The following is a 23,711-nucleotide window of genomic DNA, read 5'->3' on the forward strand; positions in this document are numbered from 1 at the left end:
CGCGGACTGTTCGCCCGCGAACTAGTTCGCGCGAACATCGGGTGTTCGCGTCCGCCGAATGTTCGCGAACGTCGCGCGACGTTCGCCAATTTGGGTTCGCCTAAGCTGGCGCTTATTTTTGCCCTCTCACCCCAGACCAGCAGATACATGGCAGCCAATCAGGAAGCTCTCCCTCCTGGACCACCCCCACACCCCCTGGACCACTCCCCTTCCATATATAAACTGAAGCCCTGCAGCGTTTTTTCATTCTGCCTGTGTGTGCTTGAAGAGCTAGTGTAGGGAGAGAGCTGTTAGTGATTTGAGGGACAGTTGATAGTAACTTTGCTGGCTAGTAATCTACTTGATACTGCTCTGTATTGTAGGGACAGAAGTCTGCAGGGATTTGAGGGACATTTTAGGTTAGGTAGCTTTGCTGGCTAGTAATCTACCTTCTACTGCAGTGCTCTGTATGTAGCTGCTGTGTGCACTGCTGCTGATCTCTCATCTGCTGACTGCTGCCTGTAACCCAATAGTCCTTGTAAGGACTGCTTTTATTTTCTTTTTTGTTTTTTTACTTTGCTACTATAAGAGCCCAGTGCTATTAGTCTAGCTGTGTTGGGGAGTGGGACTGGTGTGCTGCTCCTAGTAGTTCAGCACCAACCAGAGTAATTTTTTTTTTTAATATATATATATATTTTTTTATTTTACTTATCTCACTGTTCTTTAACGTGTCCAGTGCTGTTTGCTGTTCTTCATAGTAGTGCACCAATAGTAGTGCACTTGCAGGCATTGTTTGCCCAGTGTGTTCTTCAAACAACTGCCAGCTAGCTGTGTGAGCTTGTTCACATTCTGTCTAAATATCAATAATAATACCGTCTCCAGAAACACCACCTGAGTGACGTTTTTCAAGCAGCAATAATATATTCCGTATCCACTACTGTATACGTTGCCCTTGCAGGCATTGTTTGCCCAGTCTTTAACCAAGTGCCACCTAGCTGTGTGAGCTTTTTCACATTCCGTGTCCAGAAACATCACCTGAGTGACGTAGTGTGATTTCTGCCCTTTACAGCACAAAACGCAGCGCTGTGTCAACAATGTATTTTTCAGAAACATTTTTGCCCTTGATCCCCCTCTGGCATGCCACTGTCCAGGTCGTTGCACCCTTTAAACAACTTTAAAATCATTTTTCTGGCCAGAAATGTCTTTTCTAGCTTTTAAAATTCGCCTTCCCATTGAAGTCTATGGGGTTCGCGACGTTCGCGAACCGTTCGCATTTTTGTCCGGAAGTTCGCGAACATGTTCGCGAACATTTTTTCCGACGTTCGCTACATCCCTAATGTTAATGTAAGGGTCTGGCCACATGAGCAGATTTGGGGAGATCTCCTCTTCTTCGGGGTGACAATCTCCCCGATCTGCCTTCCCCCTGCCCTCCGCCGGCTAAAATGAAAATCGCCTGGGGGAAGGCACACGCGGCACTTCGTTTTCTGAAGTTGCCTCACAAGTAAACTTCGGGCGACTTTGTAAAACAAAGCGCCGCATGTGCCTTCCCCCAGGCGATTTTCATTTTAGCCAGCGGAGGGCAGGGGGAAGGCAGATCGGGGAGATTGTCGCCCCGAAGAAGAGGAGATTTGTCGCTGGGGCAACTAATCTCCCCAAATCTGCTCGTGTGCCCTGAACTATACCGCTAAAGTGGATGTCGTAATCCCCAGGGCATGTGGACCTCCATTTATTTAAATACTAGAATTTACAGCATCTAGTGAGCATTTTTATTACCGAATAGCACACCCAGTGGCCAGTACCTCCAAATGTTACTAAAACTTGCTGCACACATCATGTCTGTCCCTCATGAACACAACCCTGCCCAATACCAGCAAATATCAAAGGAAGGATTGCACACTCTGGTTCCAATAAAGATGATTTATTACATCAAAAAAAGGGGAGGATTACAGAAAAAATACCAAAATAAATGTCATTAGCCCAACTCCTTTCGACCAAAGTGGTCTTCCTTAGGGGGAAAAAAAATTGCCACTTTGGTCGAAACGCATTGGGCTAATGACATTTATTTTGGTATTTTTTCTGTAGTCATATGAATTGTGTAGCTATAAGAAGCTCTTGTGCTTTAGCCCTACTGCACTTTGCATTTGAGGAAGAGCTCTATACTATAAGCTATACAGTTTGCCTCTGCAACCCAGTTGCTAAACTTGTATCTACCACAGCAGGGTGTTTAAAGTAGCATGTTATTCCTGGTTTTTCAGCAGGATTTGGCTGAATCCTGCTGCCTGGCCAAACCGAATCCTAATTTGCATATGCAAATTAGGGGCTGGGGGGGAAATCGCATGACTTTTTGTCACAAAACAAGCAAGTAAAAAATGTTTTCCCCCTCCTATACCTAATTTGCATATGCAAATTTGGATTCCGTTCGGTATTCGGCTGAATCTTTTGCAAAGGATTCGGGGGTTCGGCCGAATCCAAAATAGTGCATTCAGTGCATCCCTAGTTAGAATTGCTTTCATAGAGCCCCAAAACTAGATGTTACTGCCCGTGGGGGATAGCAAGCATCTGAAATCTGCAGCTTAGTAATAATGCACTGAACAACGTTGTAGGGCCCAAAAACACCATAAAAGGGGTTGTTCACCTTTGAGTTCACTTTTAGTATGATATAGTATTTGACAATTTGCAATTAATTTTCATTTTGTATTATTTAAGGTTTTTGAGTTATGTAGCTTTTTATTCAGCAGCTCTTCAATTTGCATTATAAACAATCTGGTTGCATTGATTTGAATAAGAGACTGGAATATGAATAAGAGAGGACTTTACTAGAAAGTTGAGCAATAAAAAGTAGCAGTAATAATAAGGGGCAGATTTATCAAAGGTTGAGGTGAATTTTCAAAATTACATTAGAATTTCGAGCTATTTGTTGTGTACTTCGACTAGGGAATAGTCCAAATTCGATTCGAATTTGAAAGAAATTTGAATATCGAAATTTATCATGTGCTGTCTCTTCAAAAATTCGACTTTGACCATTCGCCATCTAAAACCTGCCGAAATTCTGTTTTAGCATATGGGGGACCTCCTAGACCCCACTTGGAGTCAATTGGTGGACTTTGAAAAATTAAAGTTTTTTTGGGGAAAAACTTTGATTCGAAGTTGATCGGATGCGTTATTACTTTGATTCGTATGATTCGAATTCAGCTGACTTAATTTCGTTGGTCTTTTTGAATTTCAACGTTTTTCAAATTCGACCCTTGATAATTATGCCCCTAAGTGTGTAGCCTTTGCTTTTAGATGGGGTCAGTGACGCCCATTTTAAAGCTGGAAAGAGTCAGAAGAAAAAGGCAAATTATAAAAGTATAAGAAATAAATAATGAAAACCAATGGAAAAGTTGCTTAGAATTGGCCATTCTATCACAAACTAAAAGTTTACTTAAAGGTGAACCACCCATTTAAAGGTGTCCCCAGTAAGAGCCAGAATCATATACAGTGATTTACAGGAGGGATGTACAGGTAGGCCTGATTTGCACATATAGATAATATATTAGATAGAAATAGAGGTCAAACTCCAGATCACTGGTGACAGCATCACTAATGGGTTGTATTTCTTGTGGGTAGAAACCCCTCTTCTCAGATTTTAGCCCTACTTTATATGGGTTCTGTGTTTTTGTTACAGGCAGCACGGTCGTGCCTTTTAAAAAAGCAAATATGTATGTAAAGGTTACAAGTTACAACAGTATACAATAGTTTTATAAAATATTTTTATATTTCTAGCATTAAATAGCACAGAAACATAAAAATGTATTGTACACTTGACCAGCCTTCTTGGTTCTTTAGAGCCATTGTGGGAGGAGACAAGCAACCACAATAAGGTAAAGCCAATATAATGAATAACTTCTTATCTGTAAACATGAGACAGCTAAGGGATTACCCAATTTACTGGCATGCCAGTATAATTACCATTTTACCTTTAAAGGGATACTGTCATGGGAAAAAACATTTTTTTCAAAATGAATCAGTTAATAGTGCTGCTCCAGCAGGATTCTGCACTGAAATCCATTTCTCAAAAGAGCAAACAGATTTTTTTATATTCAATTTTGAAATCTGACATGGGGCTAGACATTTTGTCAATTTCCCAGCTGCCCCAGGTCATGTGACTTGTGCTCTGATAAACTTCAATCACTCTTTACTGCTGTACTGCAAATTAGAGTAATATCACCCCTCCATTTTCCCCTCAGCAGCCAAACATAAGAACAATGGGAAGGTAACCAGATAGCAGCTCCTTAACACAAGATAACAGCTGCCTGAAAAAAAACAGGTTTTCCGATGACAGTATCCCTTTAAGGGCTAGTCCACACGAGGAGATTCGGGGAGATTTTGTCGCCTGGCAACTAATCGCCTCGTCTTTTGTGCAACTATCTCCCCGAACTGCCTCTGCGTTTTTCCCCATAGGTTACAATGCAAAGTTGTCTGCGCTAATGCGAAAACATAAAGTTAACATACAGAATACAAAGAAAAAAAATTGGCAAATGAGGACGTGCTGGCCATTTTCTCCAGTTAGGGGCCCTTATCTTGTACCTGGATGAAAAAAAACTTGTGGTTTATCTTAGGAACACTCAACAGAGGTGTATAGGGAAATCTGCAACTGAATTACAAAATCCATTTTTCTTATAAAATTTAAACTGGTCCATAATTTGTTAGTGGACAAATGATACATAAAGGTTCTAGTTGTACAGAAAGTCCTCATTAAATAATATGGCATCTGCATTCAACAGTGCTATATTCATGAGCAGTGTCGGACTGGGACACCAGGGGCCCACCAAAACCTTGAGACCAGGGTCCCACTCTAAGTATTATTTTCTTCCCTTTTTTGCTCAACCTCTATTCTACTATTCTCTTTTCTTTACATACTATAACCTAGTATTCCATCTATTTAGCCTCTTTATTCTCATATAAATAGGCAATGGCCATGAAATAAGCCAAATGGTTAGAAGCAGGAGGGCCCACTGACACCTTGGCCCACCGGGAGTTTTCCTGGTATCCCAGTGGGCCAGTCCGACACTGTTCATAAGGGGCGGGTGTGACTCCTAACTAGGAATCACTGGCAAGTGCCTTCTAGTTGATAAAGGTCTTAGAAAAAGACCGAAACGTTGGCCGGTTCCTGTTTTAAACTAATTTAATAAATATGGAGTTTTAAACCGAAAAATCCTGGTGTGCACCTTTGTCAATGGAATATATATATATCTATATATATATATATAGATACAGATATAGATATATATATATAGATATATAATGTTTCTATAATAGTATCCACAAAGGCTACACAGAGAAGCAGGCAGCCGAGGGTACAGATACTGGAGATAGAAAGAACACATAAAGGATAGTGGCTAAAGGGGACACACAAAGACCTGTGAGAGGAGAAGGGGAAAGCAGTAACAATATAATTTGTACGAGACGTAACACAGAGAGAAACAGATTAACGTGGGCTCATGTAAATTAGGAGTCACTCCATACGAAGCCATTATCAGAGATACTTTGCTTGACAAGAAGGAATCTCATGATTCACCACTAGAGAGCAGCAAAGGGAAGCTGGAAGCCTACAATATCTGCTACTCCCCTGTTCTGCAGGACAACGTTTAATAACTGAATTAACAGTTTCTGTTTGGTCATACACTTAAACGATATTAATATTAAACCCTGAAAAGATGTATTTCTTAAATATCTGCTTCAACAGTGTTTTCAAGTTCTCTCTTATTTAATACATTTTATACTTTAGCAATCATTTGGTATATTTGCATCTTATTTCTGTTATGCCTTTCCCTGTGCTTATGCACAAGTAACGGGTTATGTGCAATAACAATACTGTATAGAACAGGATTCAATGACTTTGGTCTCCATCTGGGCAGAGTCATTTTATGAAACTTGCCCTGTGCATTGGAACAGATATCTTCATTTCTGAGCTCTAAGCAGAACGATACACATATAATTATTAATTATTGTTGTTATTAATGGTGTCTGGAGGAGACATTGGGAAGGAGAATTCAAGTGCCACGTACTTACTTAAAGGAACAGTAATACCAATGTATGAAAGTGTTTTAAAGTAATGAACATATAATGTAGTGTTGCCCTGTACTGGTAAAACTGGTATATTTGCTTCAGAAGCTCTACTATATTCTTTATTGTATATTAACAAGCTGCTGTGTAGTCATGGGGGCAGCCATTCAAGGAGAACTAAACCCTAAAAATGAATATGGCTAAAAATTCCATGTTTTATATACTGAACTTATTGCATCAGCCTAAAGTTTCAGCTTGTCAGTAGCAGCAATGATCCAGGACTTCAAACGTGTCACAGGGGGTCACCATCTTGGAAAGTGTCTGTGACACTCACATGCTCAGTGGGCTCTGAGCAGCTGTTGAGAAGCTAAGATTATCCAGCAGAAAATGAGGCCTGTCTGTTATATAAGATGATACTACAAGGCTGATTATGAAATTCTGATGCTAATTTCACTGGTTTCGGAGCTGCCATGTAGTAATTATCTGTATTAATTACTAATCAGCCTTATAGTGTGACATTTATATTCTATGTGTACTGTATATTATGAGTTGGTCCCTAAGCTCCCTAAGCAGCACAGAGCAACTCCCATAGGATACTGTGCTTAAAGTGATACTGACACTAAAAAATGAATTTTAGCATATGAATGTACATTAAATGTTACCTGTAGGTCATGTTGATCATTTTTTGCTGAGAGGTTTGTTTTTGTATATAATTGTTAGTTGAAGTTCCTAAGCCTGACTCTCTGACACTCTGACACTCTGACTCTGCCAACCTGACTGTCCCATCGCAGCCTGTTAGTTACAGTTTCTAATGCTAACGGACTCCTGCTGCACAAACATGGCAGCCCCCTCATACAGGAACACGGGGGATCAGACAGGTAATGTAAAAGCATCATGCAAATACTTTATGGCAAAGTTAGAAGTAGCTTGCAAAGCCAATATTATAATAGATGTAAAAAAAAGTTTAATTTCAGGTGTCAGTATCTCTTTAAGAATAAAATAATGGACGCCAGGAGGATCTTGCAGCAAACAAACAGAACGAGTTTATTTGTCACAGACACAGGGTTCTACTGAAAGAGGCAATGTATTGCAGATATTAATGTCAGGACAGTTAGGCAGAGACAGCAAGATGTGACACCATGTGGAAGAAATAGGGTCGTTTAAGGTGCACATCTAGGATTAAATACACAGGCGTGCAGGCCCGGACTGGCAATCTGTGGGTTCTGGCAAATGCCAGAGGGGCTGCTATAAGGTCCCATAGAAAGTCAGTATTTGGTGTGGGGGGGTAGTTTGGGCCTCTATATCAGCTGATTGGACCTCTGTGTACCTGAAATGCCAGAGCCTATTTTAATTCTCAGTCCGGACCTGCAGTCGTGGTCCGGATCCCATACAGTGGAATGATAAGGGAGAATGAATCTAAAGCCTGATTCCCTATCCAGCTGTGGTCCCTTCACTACAGGCAAACTCAGAGCATAGGGGAGACATATTCCCTTCTACAATCCTTGTTGGATCCACCTTTAACCAGGCACATACCATACATCCCAACTGTCCCGTTTTTTGCGTGACAGTCTGTTTATAAAATTAATTAAAGGAAAACTATACCCGCCGAACAATGTAGGTCTCTATAAAAAGATATTGCATAAAACAGCTCATATGTAAAACAGCTTTATGTAAATAAACCATTTTCATAATAATATATGTTTTTAGTAGTGTGTGCCATTGGGTAATCATAAATAGAAAATAAGGGCCGCCCCCTGGGATCGTAGGATTCACAGTGCACACAAACAAACCATACTTGTTAGGTCACATGAGCCAATTAACAGACAGAGTTGTGTCTTTTGCTTCCACACTTCTTCCTGTTACAGTTAGAGTTGTAGTATTTCTGGTCAGGTGATCTCTGAGGCAGCACACAGACCATCACAAAATGGGGTCTCAAGGGAAAAGATGTAAAAGGACAATATTTACTTAAAAATATTGTGGTAGAGTGACTAGGAAAAGGTGGAAAAATGTCACTCTAGCCTTTACTGAGATAGGCTCCAGGAAGGGAGTTATTAAACAGAGAATCAGCGCTCTGTTTAAAGACTTTAGTAGCCAGGGACTCTATTCTGCAGATCCAGTCCAGAGATTGGAGTTCACCTTCCACAGGAAAGCTGTCCTATGGAAAGGCTATTTAAAGTTAATTAGAATGGGAGAGTGTGTCTCTCAGCAGTTAGGAGACCTGGCTGTGTGAGGAACTCCCAGAGGAGCTGGGAGTGCCGCCTGATACTGCATGAAGCAGAGGGAGCCCGTGGCTGTGACTAAAGGTCACACGGAGATCTCTTCCCGATATGCCCACCTTGAGGTGGGCAATATCAGGCTGATCCGATCGTGGGCACTAGGGCCCAACGATCGGATCCTAACGAATAGTAACGAGCGGTCGGATCGTGGGACTGCATCAACGAACAGATGCGGCTGCGATCCAACGGGATTTTCAGTCCCATTTGATCAAGATCTGGCCGACTTTCGCCAGATCTCGATCCGGGAAGCCCGTCGGGTGGCCCCATACACGGGCCATTAAGCTGCCGAATCGGTCTGTCTGCAGCTTTTATCGGCCTGTGTATGGCCACCTTAAGAGCCAGATTTGTTGTCTGTGTGGGACATTAAGGAAAAGCCAGGAGGCTAAGAAGTTCACTACAGGGGTGAGCCAACCAATACTGTTTTGTTGTGCTGGTCGTCCACAAGGGGCCCAGTCTAGTCAGGGACTGCTTCAAAGTGTGAAGGTAGTGCCCAGTGGGCAAGGTTTTATTTTATGATTTGTCACCCCTGTGGATAATGGACTGTTTAAGTTTGTTTATAAAGGGAAAATAAACTGCTGTTTTCTTTAAAGAAGCTGTGTGTCCCTGTCTTTCTGCTCCTTTGTCCTATGCTACCTGCCCACCATTGACTAATTCTCCCAAAATTTACGTGTTCAAGCCGCCAGCTTGCCACAATATATATATATATATATATATATATATATATATATATATAAGATAAAGAAGAGACCAGCAACACCAGGGTTTCTGTGAGTAAAAAAGTGTTATTGCATATGTATGGTTACATATGCAATAACACTTTTTTACTCACAGAAACCCTGGTGTTGCTGGTCTCTTCTTTATCTTGTATACTAATCTTACCGAGCACCCAGGTAAAGGACTTGGAACGGAGTGCTGTCCACTACAACAAGATATATATATATATATATATATATATATATATATATATATATATATATATATATATATATATAGAAACAAAGAAAATACCATGCCATAATACAATATATTTTTTTAAGCAAAGACCCTTGGTGCTGTTTTCTTTGTTTCCAGATGCATATGCTTAATTTAACGTGCACAAGGGCAGCTACGAGGTAGCTTTTGTATATATATTGGGCACCTGCCCAGCAACTAGGGAGATAGTCATATGAAAAAGTTTGGGAACCCCTCTTAATTCTTTGGAGTTTTGTTTATCATTGGCTGAGCTTTCAGTAGCAACTTCCTTTTAATATACAACATGCCTTATGGAAACAGTAGTATTTCAGCAGTGACATAAAGTTTATTGGATTAACAGAAAATATGCAATATGCATCATAACAAAATTAGACAGGTGCATAAATTTGGACACCAAACAACAGTCCTGATTTTGACAGCTCAACCTGCAGTCCCCAGTTTCTTACTGAAATGTCCTGAGTTTCTCTCTGATCTCCTGCACTGACGCCAAAGAAAAATACAAAGTTTCTGAAACTTAATTAAAATAAGAGGCAGAGAACCCAGAACACTAAACACATGCTCTTAGATAAATTTGTAACAATTTAGGATAAGCAAAGATACAATTGTAACTATTTACAATAAGCAGGTCTCTTGGTAGAACTAAGAGTAACAGCTTAGCGGGGAATTTACTTTCATTAGCAAAATTGTTATAATACACACTAAAACTCCCAGGAATTCCAAACCTGCCAAATTCTGTAAAATGGACATAGTAATTAGGGGGTGTGGTCATAAAATGGGCGAAGCCACAACAATTTCACCTTGCTGCGTGCAGCACAAGTTTTTGTCCTTCTTTTCCTTTTTCAGAATGTGTTTGCCTGGAGGACACGTTTGACATTGCAATCAGCCAATCGCCCCCGACATCACAGACCCCCGCCCATTTTCCACCCCCAGAAAAGCTGGCAACCCTAGCTGTGCCCTAAATTAATCCAACACACTGTTGCAACACAGTTGGGAGAAAGCCATCTATATTTGGTCATCGCTGACCAGGGTTGACAAGTTGGTGGTTTTCTAGCCAAATTGGGCTACTAATTTACAGCCTAGGTGGGGTTTGAAAGTACAAACTAGCCACAGTACAGATTTGAGATACTTTTTGGGCCTTTGGCTGGTTTGTCCATTGGAAACCAGCCAAAGTTTTTATTGCCCTGTGCCAATCCTGCATCTCCCAATACATGTTGGTAATGTTATTTTTGTTTAAAGTACCAGTAACATCAAACTTTTTTTAAAAAAAAAAATTGGTTTGTATAGACTGAAAAAAAAAAAAACACAAACACAAATTAAACTTTAAAATCTCAGTCTTTATCAAGAAACCGAAACTCCGCTTGCGCTCCTCTTCAGAAAATGCATCACAGCGACGATCCATCATGCGGCGCTGGATTTCTCCTCCCTGGATATCTCCTATAAGGAAGGCAGGGAGGAGAAATCGAGTGCCGCACAATGGATCTCCAGATCGCTTTCTGAAGAGAAGCGCAAGTGGAGTTTCGGTAAGTTATCACTTAATAAAGACTTTGCGATTTTAAAATTGAATTTGTCTTTTTTTTTCGATCTATACAAAAAAATGTTGATGTTACTGGTCCTGCGAAGTTTAATATAAGACTACAATACCCAGCATGCAATGGGACTGACGTGTAGAAGTCGGGAGTCACCAGATTTTGGGCGCTGTACCCCCAGTTTCCCGTAATCACTTACATTTGCCGGTGACTTTCTTCAATTTCAGGGAAAAATCTGCTGGCCTTCAAAATGTCTAGAGGTTGAGCTGTTTTAGTAATATATAATGAAATTGTATGTGTATCAGGCCTTATGGGATCCCTATACCCCCCTCTGTAGTTACTCCCCTGGTGACAGGCCAATCTGTCCTATTTTACATCATGGAAAAATTTGCAAAATTTGAAAAAGTCGTAATTTCAAATCTATTCATTTATTTTTTTATAGACTTTTTTTCACTGCGCACATTGTGCTATTCCTGGGCTACTTCTCAAGTGCCTCTTGGCTAGTTTTGGGCTGATTTTGGCAACCCTGCTGTGACCATAGTGACTACACGTCGACCCTCAGGGAGACAATGTCACACAATATCCATTAGAAGAAGAGGCGATTTGTCGTCAGGCGACTAAATCTCCCCAAATCTCCACGTGTGTCTCTGCCCTTATACAGTCATTTTGGCTGGGTGACTAATAAGGTCAGGTTCCTGCTGCAGAGGCCATTGATTTAGGGGCAATCATGTACTATGCAGCAAAAACATCTTGCTAATCAGCTCTACAGCATGTTTATTTTGTGCCTTCAGTTTCTCAAAGAAAGGCCTTTGAATGGGCCGAAACATCAGTCTTCTGGTTTTTAATAAAAATAATTTGACTAAATTGAAGCCCTGAGAGTGCAGATCTGTCTAAAGGGATATATATATATATATATATATCTATATATATATATATATATATATATATATATCTATATATATCTATATCTATATATATATATGTAGTGAATAAAGTACCCCCTCTTGTAAAATATAAGGGTGTTATAAGTTACCAAGGTGTTTCATGGCCATATGAAATCACAAGTGTTTTTATACAGGTCATGGAACTCTGAGGTAACTTCTAGGGGCACATTTACTATTGGTCGAATATCGAGGGTTAATTAACCCTCGATATTCGACCCTCGAAGTAAAATCCTTCGACGTCGAAGGATTTACCGCATTTCGTTAGATCGAACGATCAAAGGAAAAATCGTTAGATCGAACGATCAAAGGAAAAATCGTTAGATCGTTAGATCGAATGATTAAATCCTTCTGAATCGAACGATTGATTGAACGATCCTACGATCAAAAAAAGCTAGGAAAGCTTATGGGGACCTTCCCCATAGGCTAACATTGGTGCTCGGTAGGTTTTAGGTGGCGAAGTAGGTGGTAGAAGTTTTTTTTAAAGAGACAGTACTTCGGCTATTGAATGGTCGAAAAGTCGAACGATTTCTAGTTTGAATCATTCGATTCGAAGTCGTAGTCGAAGGTCGAATTAGCCCATTTGATGGTCGAAGTAGCCAAAAAAAAAACTTCGAAATTCGAAGTATTTTTCATTCTAATCCTTCACTCAAGCTAAGTAAATGTGCCCCCCTAATATCCTCATATTTTGCAACTGGGGTACTTTATTTATTATAATACACAAATTTCAGTGAGTCCTGTGACAGAAATGACATCAGAACTCACTGTTTATTAGAATATAATTTACAAGATATTCATGGCTCTTGTGTATTATATATATATATTAGTCTCTCGGCAGCACGGCCATTATTTTCTCACATTTTTGTTGGCAATAAAAGTTACGCTAGTGGCGAGTTTCACTTCACATTGTCGTTGGACGCGACTTGCCTCTCTCACAGCTGCTACACTGGAGAAAGACGCTTTTATAAGAACAATTTGTAATCTCGCGTTATCCACTAGGCGGCGCATTCCACTATTCTGCGGTAACACGGGTGATGTGGATCCACCAATGAGATCCAAGTAGCGCATTCAGCCCACGCCTGTTATTGGCTGAACCGTAGCAGATAGCAAGAAGGGCGGGGCTGTGCTATAGTGTACGCACTGGTCAGCTGCTGTCTCTGTTGGTGCTCAGCTGCCAGACATGCCGGCGGACGTATCCCAGTGGAGTGGGGCTCTAGCCCTAAATGAGGTTGATGAGAAGCCGGCGCATCCGCTTGTAGTGAGATATGGCTCTCTGGGGATAGACGAGTTGGGCCAAGTGCTGACACCCACCCAGGTAGAGACGGAGGGGAGCGCTATGCAGCAGCCTATACTGTGAGCAATAGGAAACAAGCAGCGGCCAATGAGTGCGCGCACATTCACGGCTTCCCCCTCTAACTCGCCCGTCGCCTTCAGCTGTCTGCAGCGTCTCGCCACATGACGTATGTTAAGGCCCCGCCCCCGTCGCTGCAGCTCATGCATTGCCTCTGTCAGACCAATCACTCGGCACTGCGCGCCCCCCACTCATACGTCTCACCCCCGGGCTCGGCCACTCGCCTCTGCCGCTTTCATTCCGCCCGTGAGAGCAAACCCTTACCTGCAGCTGCATCTGTAGTAACGACATTGTCTGAGCTACACCCCCCAGGATTTGTGTCCTGCGTGTAAATCAGTGACACCTGCTACTCCCGGCAGCATCATGTCTCCCCTGCAGTCCGACTAACCACAGGAGCCTTAGGCACACGAATAGATAATTAGCCATGCAGCAGCCGGCCCAATGCTTAGTGTGCCCTTTATTTCCAGCCCTGTCTTTAGCAACCTCCCTCCCTGGCTATAACAACCTCCTATAGTAACCTCTTTCCCTGTCTATTGCAACCTCCTATAGCAACCTCCCTCCTTATCTATAGCAACTTCCCCTACCTATCTATAGACACCTCCCTCCCTGTCTATAGCAACCTCCTATAGTAACCCCCCATCTATAGTAACCTCCCTGTCTATAGTTACCTCCCTCCTCATCTATAGTAACCTCCCTCCCTGTCTATAGTAACCTCCCTCCCTTTCTATAGTAACCTCCTATAGCAAGCTCCCTGCATGGCACCTACTCGATAAATCTTTGCAGCGCCTCTGAGGGTGTGGGGCTCAGCTGGCAGATTTCTGTAGCCCTTAGTGGCCATGCAGAGGTTACATATAGCACATGCTCGTATAATAACAATGTTGTTACAGAGTCATGACTGGCCACAGGGCCTCCCAGCTGGCTCTTGCATAAAGCATAAATGTACATGAGTGTAGCCAGTCTGTAAACTCCTCAGGGGCAGGGGATACTGGGGTGGAGGGCAGTGGTGGATTAATGAGACGCAGGGCTTCTAGGCTACATCCACTGCCCCCCCCCCCCCCTTATAGGCATTTGCAGTAAGAAAACAAAGTTACATGGAGTATATTAATAGAATGGGGTCATGTAACCCAGCAAAATCAGTTGTATTGTGTAGAGAGTTCAACCCCAAATGGTTACAGTGCAGTGGTTTCCCTATTCACTACAGTTTATTTAACAAAACATATTCTCACAGTTCGCTACAAGAGTACATTGTTTAGACTCCTGCCAAAGGGGATACAGGGGTTTTCCCAGATAAATGGTACAGCCCTTACATGAAATGTAGTAACTGCTGCTTTTTTAAAAAATGGCTCCTTTCAATGAGTCAGAGGTGTCACAGAGGTGTCACAAAAGACAGTCACAGGGAACATGTGGCAACGTGCCATTTCAAGTGCAAACACCATGATTTTTGGCCCTATTTCAGTTCCACTATTCCATGGGGTGATGTGCCTGGTGCAGCTGCAGGCAATGCAATAAAGTCAGTGCAACTGTTCTCACACTTGATGCAAATCAATTCGCAATGGTGCTCAAAATGTTCCAAGTCCAGTTGCTGCCATTTTTCAGAATCCAGCGTGCAAATGACACATGCACCATATTCTATCACAACTGTGCTGCAACGATTGATGCAACTGCTGCGGGGACCCAGGGGGTGGCTCGAGGCTTCCCTGGAGGAGCAACTAGGCAATTGGGGAACAGGAGGGACTGAGCGGTGCCAAGTGCAACTACACAGAAATGCAAAGTGTGCCTTTTAATGCAAATACCTTTAAATAATGGGATTTTTGTGCAACTTACTTTGGGGAACAAATACAGACTTCCAACTGCAGTACCAGAAGCCTAAAAAATTGAATTGGGGGTTTATTTGAGAATTATCCTTTTCAGCCTTAGATAATAATGCCCCCATGTTTGCTATATGTAAATAAGAGATGTGTGGCTGTCACTTGTAACACAATCAGGCAATTACTCTGTGTGTATTGATTAATGAGCCCAAGTTCTGTTACTTGTGTAGGTTCAGAGCTGTCCATCAAGCATTGAGTGGGAAGGAATGGATAGCAACAAGCTTTATACTTTGGTTCTCACTGATCCGGATGCACCAAGTAGAAAGAATCCAAAATTCAGGTGGGAGTATTAATTCACTTTATTATTAATGAACTGTTTGTGAGGTTGGCTTGTTTGATATATGGGCATATATAAGGGATACTTAGGCCCCTCTGCAGCCCCCCATTAACATTAAGAAAGAAAATGATCTTATCTTCTTCCAGTTTGCCTGCCATATAATGATCCACATCCGCTAGGCTCAGGTACAGGCTAGCATCATGGGCAAAACTGAAAGGGATCAGTTCGAATGACTCTCGGAAACTCTAGCATTTATTTTCCTTCATAGGGAATGGCATCACTTCCTTGTAGTGAACATGAGAGGAAATGACATCAATAGCGGCTGTGTCTTATCTGATTACATTGGCTCTGGTCCACCAAAAGGAAGTGGTGAGTATAAATGTAATGCGTCAGGTGCATCATTGTTACACCTAACCTACACCAATGGGCAGATTCGTCAAAGGACGAATTTCCAAAATATAATACAACTTGAATGGGAGGTTATTTAAGAAAAAATTTGAACATCTAACATTTGATCGAATAGTCACCATTTCCCCTCTCTGATCACATCTCTCTTCTTCCTTTGACTCTCTTCACTCTAATATCTCAGCCACCTCCTCTCCTAATGTGGCTACCTTTATCTACTACAGCATTCTCACCATTGTCCTCAATGAACTTGCTCCCGCCAAAACGAAATATACTAGACCCAAACTGCTTCAACCTTGGCAAACTGCTCACGTGCACTTCAGTGTTGCTGGTGCAAATCCTGCTTAGAATCAGACTTCTGGACCTACAAATCAGCCCTGCACTCCTTTAGCCCTTGTTTAGCCTTTCCCTAGCTGAACAAACTTACTTTACTTCACTCATTAACTCCCTTTTCTCTACCTTTAACACTATTGTTTCCTCCCCCTTCCGTGCACATCTGTCTTTGCTAAAGATATTGCTGAGCACTTCAAAAACAGAATTTACACAATCAGAAGTGACATTACACTATTAAACCCCCTAGACTTCCACCACCCTCCCTCCGCACTCCCCAGTCTCTCCTGTGCTCCTTCTCCCCTGTCACTGATGAGGAAGTCTCAAAGCTTTTGGCCTCTTCTCACTTTACTACCTGCCCACTTGATCCCATTCCTTCTAAACTTCTCTGCTATCCAAATCTCTGTCTAATCAAAGCCTTAACTCATCTATTTTATCTCTCGCTCTGGAATCTTTCCTTCTCAACTAAAACATGCTCTTGCCTCATTCTGAAAAAAACCCTCTCTTGATCCCTCCAATCTTGACAACCTCCGGCTTATCTCTCTGCTACCTTTCATCTCTAAACTACTTGAGCGCCTAGTCTATATCCGGCTAACGCCATTCCTCTCGGACAACAACCTGCTGGACCCCCTGCAATCTGGTTTTAGGCAACAACACTCCACTGAGACTGCCCTAACCCGACTAACTAATGACCTTTTTACAGCTAAAGCCAATAATCACTTCTCACTACTAATACTGCTTGATCTCTTGAGCTGCATTTGACAGTGTGGATCATCCTCTCCTTCGTGACACAGCCCTGTCCTGGTTCTCTTCTTACCTCACTAATCATTCGTTCAGTGTCTCCTACAATGGGAGTAGCATCTTCTCTCCTACCTCTTTCTGTTGATGTTCCTCAGGGCTCTGTCCTGGGCCCCTAATTATTCTCCCTCTATACTTCCTCCCTCGGCAAACTAATCAACTCATATGGTCTCCAATGCCACCTCTATGCTGACAATACTCAGATCTATCTCTCCTCTCCTGATCTCAATCCAGAGCTCTTAACTTGGGTCTCTACCTGCCTGTCTGCTATCTCCACTTCTATGTCTCAACGCTACCTTAAATTAAATCTCTCTAAAATGGAAATGGTTCTCTTTCCTCCAAATAACACCAGTAATATCCCAGAAGTATCTATCGTTGTTAACAATTCCACTATCACCCCATCTCTCCAGGCCTGGTGCCTTCGCTCTAGTCAATTATTAAATTATGTAAATTTCACCTGAAGAACAAATACAAAATATGATCATTTATCACCCAAGATGCCACCAAAATTCTTATTCACTCATCATATTACTTCTAGACTACTGTAACTCTCTATTAATTGGCCTTTCCCACCACAGACTGTCACCTCTCCAGTCCATAATGAACACTGCTGCCAGGCTTATACACCTCAGCAACCGCTCCTCCTCTGCCATTCCACTTTGCCAATCACTGCACTGGCCCTGCCATTCAAAGCACTTCAGAACTCTGCCCCCCTCCATCTTTGAACTCAACTCTAGATACTCACCCAACTGCTTACTACGCTCCTCTACTGACCTGCTCATCAACTCTTCTCTAGTTACCTTCTCACATGCTCGCATTCAAGACCCCTCCTCTGGAACTCTCCCACAGTCTGTCCAAATTTCTCTCAACCTTTCTGCTTTCAAAAGATCTCTTGAAACTAATTTTTAGAGAAGCATACACTCACTCTGCTTAACTACCGATGCAATACCATATGCTACATCTCACCTGCTTATTTTTGATTTTGCCCATTCTGGCCCCTTGTGTCTCATTCCCTTCTCCTTTAGATTGTAAGCTCTTTTGCACAGGGCCTTCCTTACCTTTTGTACTGGTGCTGGTTATGTATGTATGTAACTCTGTATGTTATATGCATGTAATTCATGGGATTTCTTTGTATAAGCACATTTATTTTACAGTGCTGCGCAATATGTTGACACTCTAAAAATACTAACAATAATAGTCCCAACCGAAAATTCGAATTGAGTTTTCCCTCGAATGTCAGGAAGGCAATTAACATACTCAAATGGTTCAATGGACCTCTGCCATTGACTTTTTAAATGAACTCTGCAGGTTTTAGGTGCTGAATATTCGAATTAGAACTGTTTCCATGGTCGAGGTGTGATAAATCTCACATTCAAATTTACGTTCGAATTGGGGGATTAAAATTCGAAAGTCTGAATTTTGACACAAAAGAAAATTTGTATTCTAATTTACTATTTGACCCTTAATAAATCTGCCCTCTAAAATACAACTGCTCGAAGTACAGATCTACAGTAGAGCCTTGATTTTACATTTCCCAGTGGATGTGTCAAAACAGTATCAATTCTGAGAAGCCGTAAAAAACAAAAAAACATTGCTTACCTGTATGGGACTGTGAAAACTGGGGTCAGTTTTGAGCAAATGTAAAGTCAAGGTTCTACTAAATTTCATTAGAGCTTCTCATGTATCTTCTTTGTGCTTTTGGACAGGTCTGCATCGCTATGTCTGGCTGGTATATGAACAAAGCGAGGAGCTGAAGTGTAAGGAGAAAGTTTTATGCAACCGCTCTGGGGAGCACAGAGGAATGTTCAAGGTGGAGTCATTTCGTCAGAAGTATAAGCTGGGAAGCCCTGTTGCTGGGAATTGCTACCAGGCAGAGTGGGATGATTACGTCCCCAAACTGTATGAACAACTGTCTTCATAAAATACCTTGTTCTCAAAACAATCCCACTGAATGAAGGAATGTTGCTAAACGAAGGAAATAGTTACTCTTCCATAAACCTATAATCACATTTCATTGCTTTATTTACTCAGTACTGTAGTGCCATGCTTACAATAGCGACATACATTCTTAATAACATTCAACCCTACACACTGGATGGGTTACAATCCAACTGACATGAGACTAAGTATTCTTTGCAATCCAACTGACAGACTCAGGGGCAAGGCCAGACATGGCGTTTTTAAAAAAGCTCAGTCGGGAGTAAATACGCCACTGAAACCACACGTGACCGTCAACATACGTTTTTCAGTTTTCTTTTCCCAACATGCATTACTCATTGTTCTCGTTCCCCATAATTCCACTGGCTGGAAATAGAAAAGCTATTTAGAAAAACTATTTACATGCAAAATGGAGCAGGAATGATCATCAATACGCAACGTAATTACGTCAGCGGCCGTAAAAACATATATGCGTTATTTATCTCGCAAGAATTTGGACGCCATATTTAAAATACGCTGCGTATTTACATAAAGTGTGGTTTCCAACTTGCAAAGCCCATAGAGTCTGTTGATTTGGTAGTTTCTTGACATATTGGCATTTCTGTGGCGGATTTCAGCTTGAAAGCACCTTGTGAGAATTGCCATAGTGTGTTTTCTATTAGTTTCAGTGGTAGTGCAGTTTATGCGTATTTACGGCCGACTGAGCTTTTTTTTTTAAGACGCAACATAAAAACGCCATGTTGGGCCTTGCCCTCAAGGTGGCCATACATGCACCAATATCATCCTACGAAACAAATTTTCATACGATATTCGGTGCGTGTATGGCGGCAGACGAGCCGACAGATATCGGCAGAAGACTTGGATATCGGTCGGCTTGTTAATCGGCCCGGGTGGAAATTTTTGATCTGGTGCCTTTGAAGGCACCCGAACATTGGCCATTGTTAGTGCTGAATCGTCAGATACAGGTATAATTCTATTGTTTCTACCTGTGTTGAAATGAACAATCTTTCTTGGAAAGATCATAATTGTTAAGTCTATGTCCACCTTAAGCATTGCTCTTCTTTGCATTCCAACTGACATGAGAATAAGGGGCCCATTTACTTAGCTTGAGTGAAGGAATAGAGGAAAAATAGTTAGAATTTCAAATGTTTTTTTGGCTACTTCGACTTCAAACGATTCGAACTAAAAATCGTTCGACTATTCGACCATTCGATAGTCGAAGTACTGTCTCTTTAAGAAAAAACTTCGACCCCCCAGTTCACGACCTAAAAGCTACCGAAGTCAATGTTAGCCTATGGGGAAGGTCCCCATAGGCTTTGCTAGCTTTTTTAGGTTGAAGAAAAATCGTTCGATCGATGGATTAAAATCCTTCTAATCGAACGATCGAACGAATAGCGCTAAGTCCTTTGACTTCGATATTCGAAGTATTTAACTCCGACAGCCGAATATCGAGGGTTAATTAACCCTCGATATTCGACCCTAAGTAAATTTGCCCCTAAGTATTGATCGTCTTTGCAATCCAACTGACATGAGACCACAACCTCAAATAAGTGAGTGGGGAATGAAATGCAGTTGTTCATTCAGGAACATCAAACCTGTCGCTATGTTATTATGAATATATATTATTTTGTCCAGTTAAAATTTCAGCGATTAGAACTATGTAGCAGCATTATGTATTTTCTTTCAAAATGCAATGTCTAGCAACGATGGCAGCACCTTTCAATAAATATGAAGTTATGACATTGTATGCTTTATGTTCCAAAGTATTCATTTAAGTAACTGTACACATATATATGAAATAAATAGAATAAATTCCAAGGCGGACACTGAAGAATTATTACTTTTGTGTACAAAACTGGTTCTGTTTAATTTACTGTAATTCCGTTTTAATAAAACTGCTGTAAAAGTGCCTTGGTTTGGTGTTCCCTGTCTTTGTTAGCTCTCTTAAATCTGCTGTAATTGCCACAGTTGTGTAAACATTGGGTTCTGTGCTAGGATACACTTACACAGAGACTAGAATCTTAGCCTTACATTTTGGGCTCCTGCTTCTTGGCAAACAGAAAGAGAAGCTGGTATAGGAGATACTGTCATTTACCCTATATTTAGAAATATGTCAGACTCTGCAGTGAATATTAAAGGAACAGTAACTCCAAAAAATGTAAGTGTTTCGAATGAATAACAATATTGTGATGCCCTGCACTTGTAAAAATGGTGTGTTTGCTTCAGAAACTCTACTATGGTTTATATAAACAAGTTGCTGTGTAGCCATTCAAGCAAGAAAGAAAAGGCACAGGCTACATAGCAGATATCCCCCATGGCTACACAGAAGCTTGATATAAACTATATTTGTCTCTCTAAAGCAAACACACCATTTGTACCTGGCTAATGCCACACACACACAGTGATTTTCTTCCAGTGGAAAACTGCCAGCAAATGATCAGCAGCAACTTCTTTCCACAAGTCCATTTAAGTTTAGTAGGAATGGTACAAAGCACAGGTGTGTGTGTTTTTCTGTTCATAAATACACACCTGCCCTTCCACACAGCTTTCAATGAAGTCAGAGCTGCAGGAGGCCAAAAGGGGGTTTATGGATAAAGGGTCTTAATTTGGATCTCATGCCTTAAGTCTACTAGAATATCATTGAACGTTAAACAAACCCAATAGGCTCATTTTGTTTCCAATAAGGATTAATTATACCTTTGTTGGGATCAAGTACAAGCTACTGTTTTATTATTATTATCCAGAATGCTCGGGACCTGGGGTTTTCCAGATAACGGACCTTTCTGTAATTTGGATTCATACCTTAAAGGAAAACTATACCCCCAAAATGAATACCATAGGGCAGAACTACATGGCCGATTCAGCCGCGATCCGACGCGCTGCACAAAATCGTAGGCGTCATGTCAGATATGACGGAAACAAGGTAAGTAATGGCAGTGTCGGATCGTGTCGCATTGTTGATGCAACACTTCTGTCGGATGCAGGCGCAGCGTGTCGCATCAATGCTGCTACACGATGCGACAATTGAATTACTTACCTTATTTCCGAGACATCCGACGTGACGCCTGCGATTTTGCGCATCGCGTCGGATCATGGCTGAATCGCCATATAGTCCTGCCCTATGATATTCATTTTGGGGGCATAGTTTTCCTGCCCTAAGCAACAGATAGTTGATATCAAATTGACATATTAAAGAAACTTACCAAACTGGAATATATATTTAAGTAAATATTGTAAGTCTAGTTTGTTTGATATGTTTGTGTGCACCGTGAAACATACAATTCCAGGGGGCGGCCATTTATTTTTTAAAATGGCAATTTTCTATTTATGATTACCCAATGGCACATACTACTAAAAAAGTATATTATTATGAAAATGGTTTATTAACATGAAGCAGGGCTTTACATATGAGCTGTTTTATGCAATATCTACATTGTATCGAGGGTATAGTTTTCCTTTAAGTCTACTAGAAAATCATGTAAACATTAAATAAAGCCAGTTGGCTGGTATATCTTAGTTTGGATCAAGTACAAGCCACTGTTTTATTATTACAGAGAAAAGGGAAATCATTTTTTAAAAATTTGGATTATTTCATTATTATGGAGTCTATGGGAGACATCCATTCTGTAATTTTGAACTTTCTGGATAACGGGTTTCCGGATAATGGATCCCATAACTGTACAGAGAAAAAGAAAATCATTCTTAAAAATTTTAATTATTTTGATAAAATGGAGTCTATAGATTGACTTTGCGTAATCCTAAACTATCTGGATAATGGGTTTCCGGATAATGTATCTCATACCAGTACATCTTGGTTATGCCTAGACAGAGGGGATGCAAACAAAATCTGAAGAAACTAATGCTGAAGTTCACCCACTTCTATGTTTATTTTACATTGCTTAAAAATGCTAACAAAAAAAAAAAAACAAGGTGCGGATTTTTGGACAGACACAGTATATACCGGGACATGCTTTTGGTTATCTGGTTACCTCCAGTAAAAATGTATCTTGAATAGTACTTTGCAGAACAGACTCAGATGGCTCAGTGGCATTGTGGTTACTATTTGAAGGAAGGAGCTGGAAATTATATTTTTCACCCATATCATTTTAATGTTAACAATATCAGGAGAAACAAGATCAGCAGGGATATCCGCTTCCAGTATTGAGCCTTATGGTAAATAGGTTGGCCAGCATTCATGAGGTTGTGTAGAGTGAAGGCTGACCAGTGAGTGTGACAGATATCCAGGATACACAGAGTCTGGAATGTGTGCTGTATAGTGATGTGTTTAGGGCAGAAGAGGACACCAGTACTTTGTATATACTGAATGTTATTGGGGAAACACCTCCTCCCATTACTCAATAGTTATCAGCAGCCACGTGAGAACACAGGACACAGTGGAGAATTCAAGCTGCAAATCACTGACCTTACATTCCCTGTAACCCTTTGTGGCAAATAATTTGAAATCCAGTCTGGTCTTTTATGAGTTGTCCCTTATTCTAAGATTCAGAAAGAAGGGAATGTACAGCTATGTGTCGATTTTACGCTCACAGAAACACAATTAGCCTAATTTACAAGCTTCAAGTCAGACCCTGAAGTACTACATCCAGACAAGTAATTGTAATACAATACCTTAAAGAGGCAGCAACAAGAATTGTAAAAGGTTCACAGGGATAAAACAGAATGCACCATTAACTTAACTTCTAAATATTTTATTTGCTTCAGAAGCTCAGTAAATCTTTCATAGAAATGAAACCCCACACATACAAGGTCTTGCAGATCCCAATACATAGTTGATGTGTAACTTACACTGGCCAGATCATCTGTAATGGACCAGCAAATCAAAGTATCAAAATACTTGAAGAGGTCATGTTGCTTTGTGCTGAAGATTAAGGGGCCGATTAATCAAGGGTCGAATATCGAGGGTTAATTAACCCTCGATATTCGACTAGGAATTGAAATCCTTCGACTTCGAATATCGAAGTCGAAGGATTTAGCGCAAATT

At 41.1% G+C, this 23,711-nt stretch overlaps 1 protein-coding gene across 1 annotated transcript; it reads left to right on the top strand.

Moving 5' to 3' along the window:
* The first annotated feature begins 12,885 nt into the window (after positions 1 to 12,885).
* Positions 12,886 to 20,617, top strand: pebp1.2.S (phosphatidylethanolamine binding protein 1, gene 2 S homeolog). Its single transcript, NM_001091515.1, is given in 4 exon segments — positions 12,886 to 13,057; positions 15,132 to 15,241; positions 15,507 to 15,607; positions 18,478 to 20,617. Coding segments are annotated over 4 exon segments (561 nt in total). The 5' UTR covers positions 12,886 to 12,922; the 3' UTR covers positions 18,693 to 20,617.
* The last annotated feature ends 3,094 nt before the right edge of the window (positions 20,618 to 23,711 follow it).

The sequence above is a fragment of the Xenopus laevis genome, chromosome 1S, assembly GCF_017654675.1.
Source record: "Xenopus laevis strain J_2021 chromosome 1S, Xenopus_laevis_v10.1, whole genome shotgun sequence".
NCBI lineage: Eukaryota > Metazoa > Chordata > Amphibia > Anura > Pipidae > Xenopus > Xenopus laevis.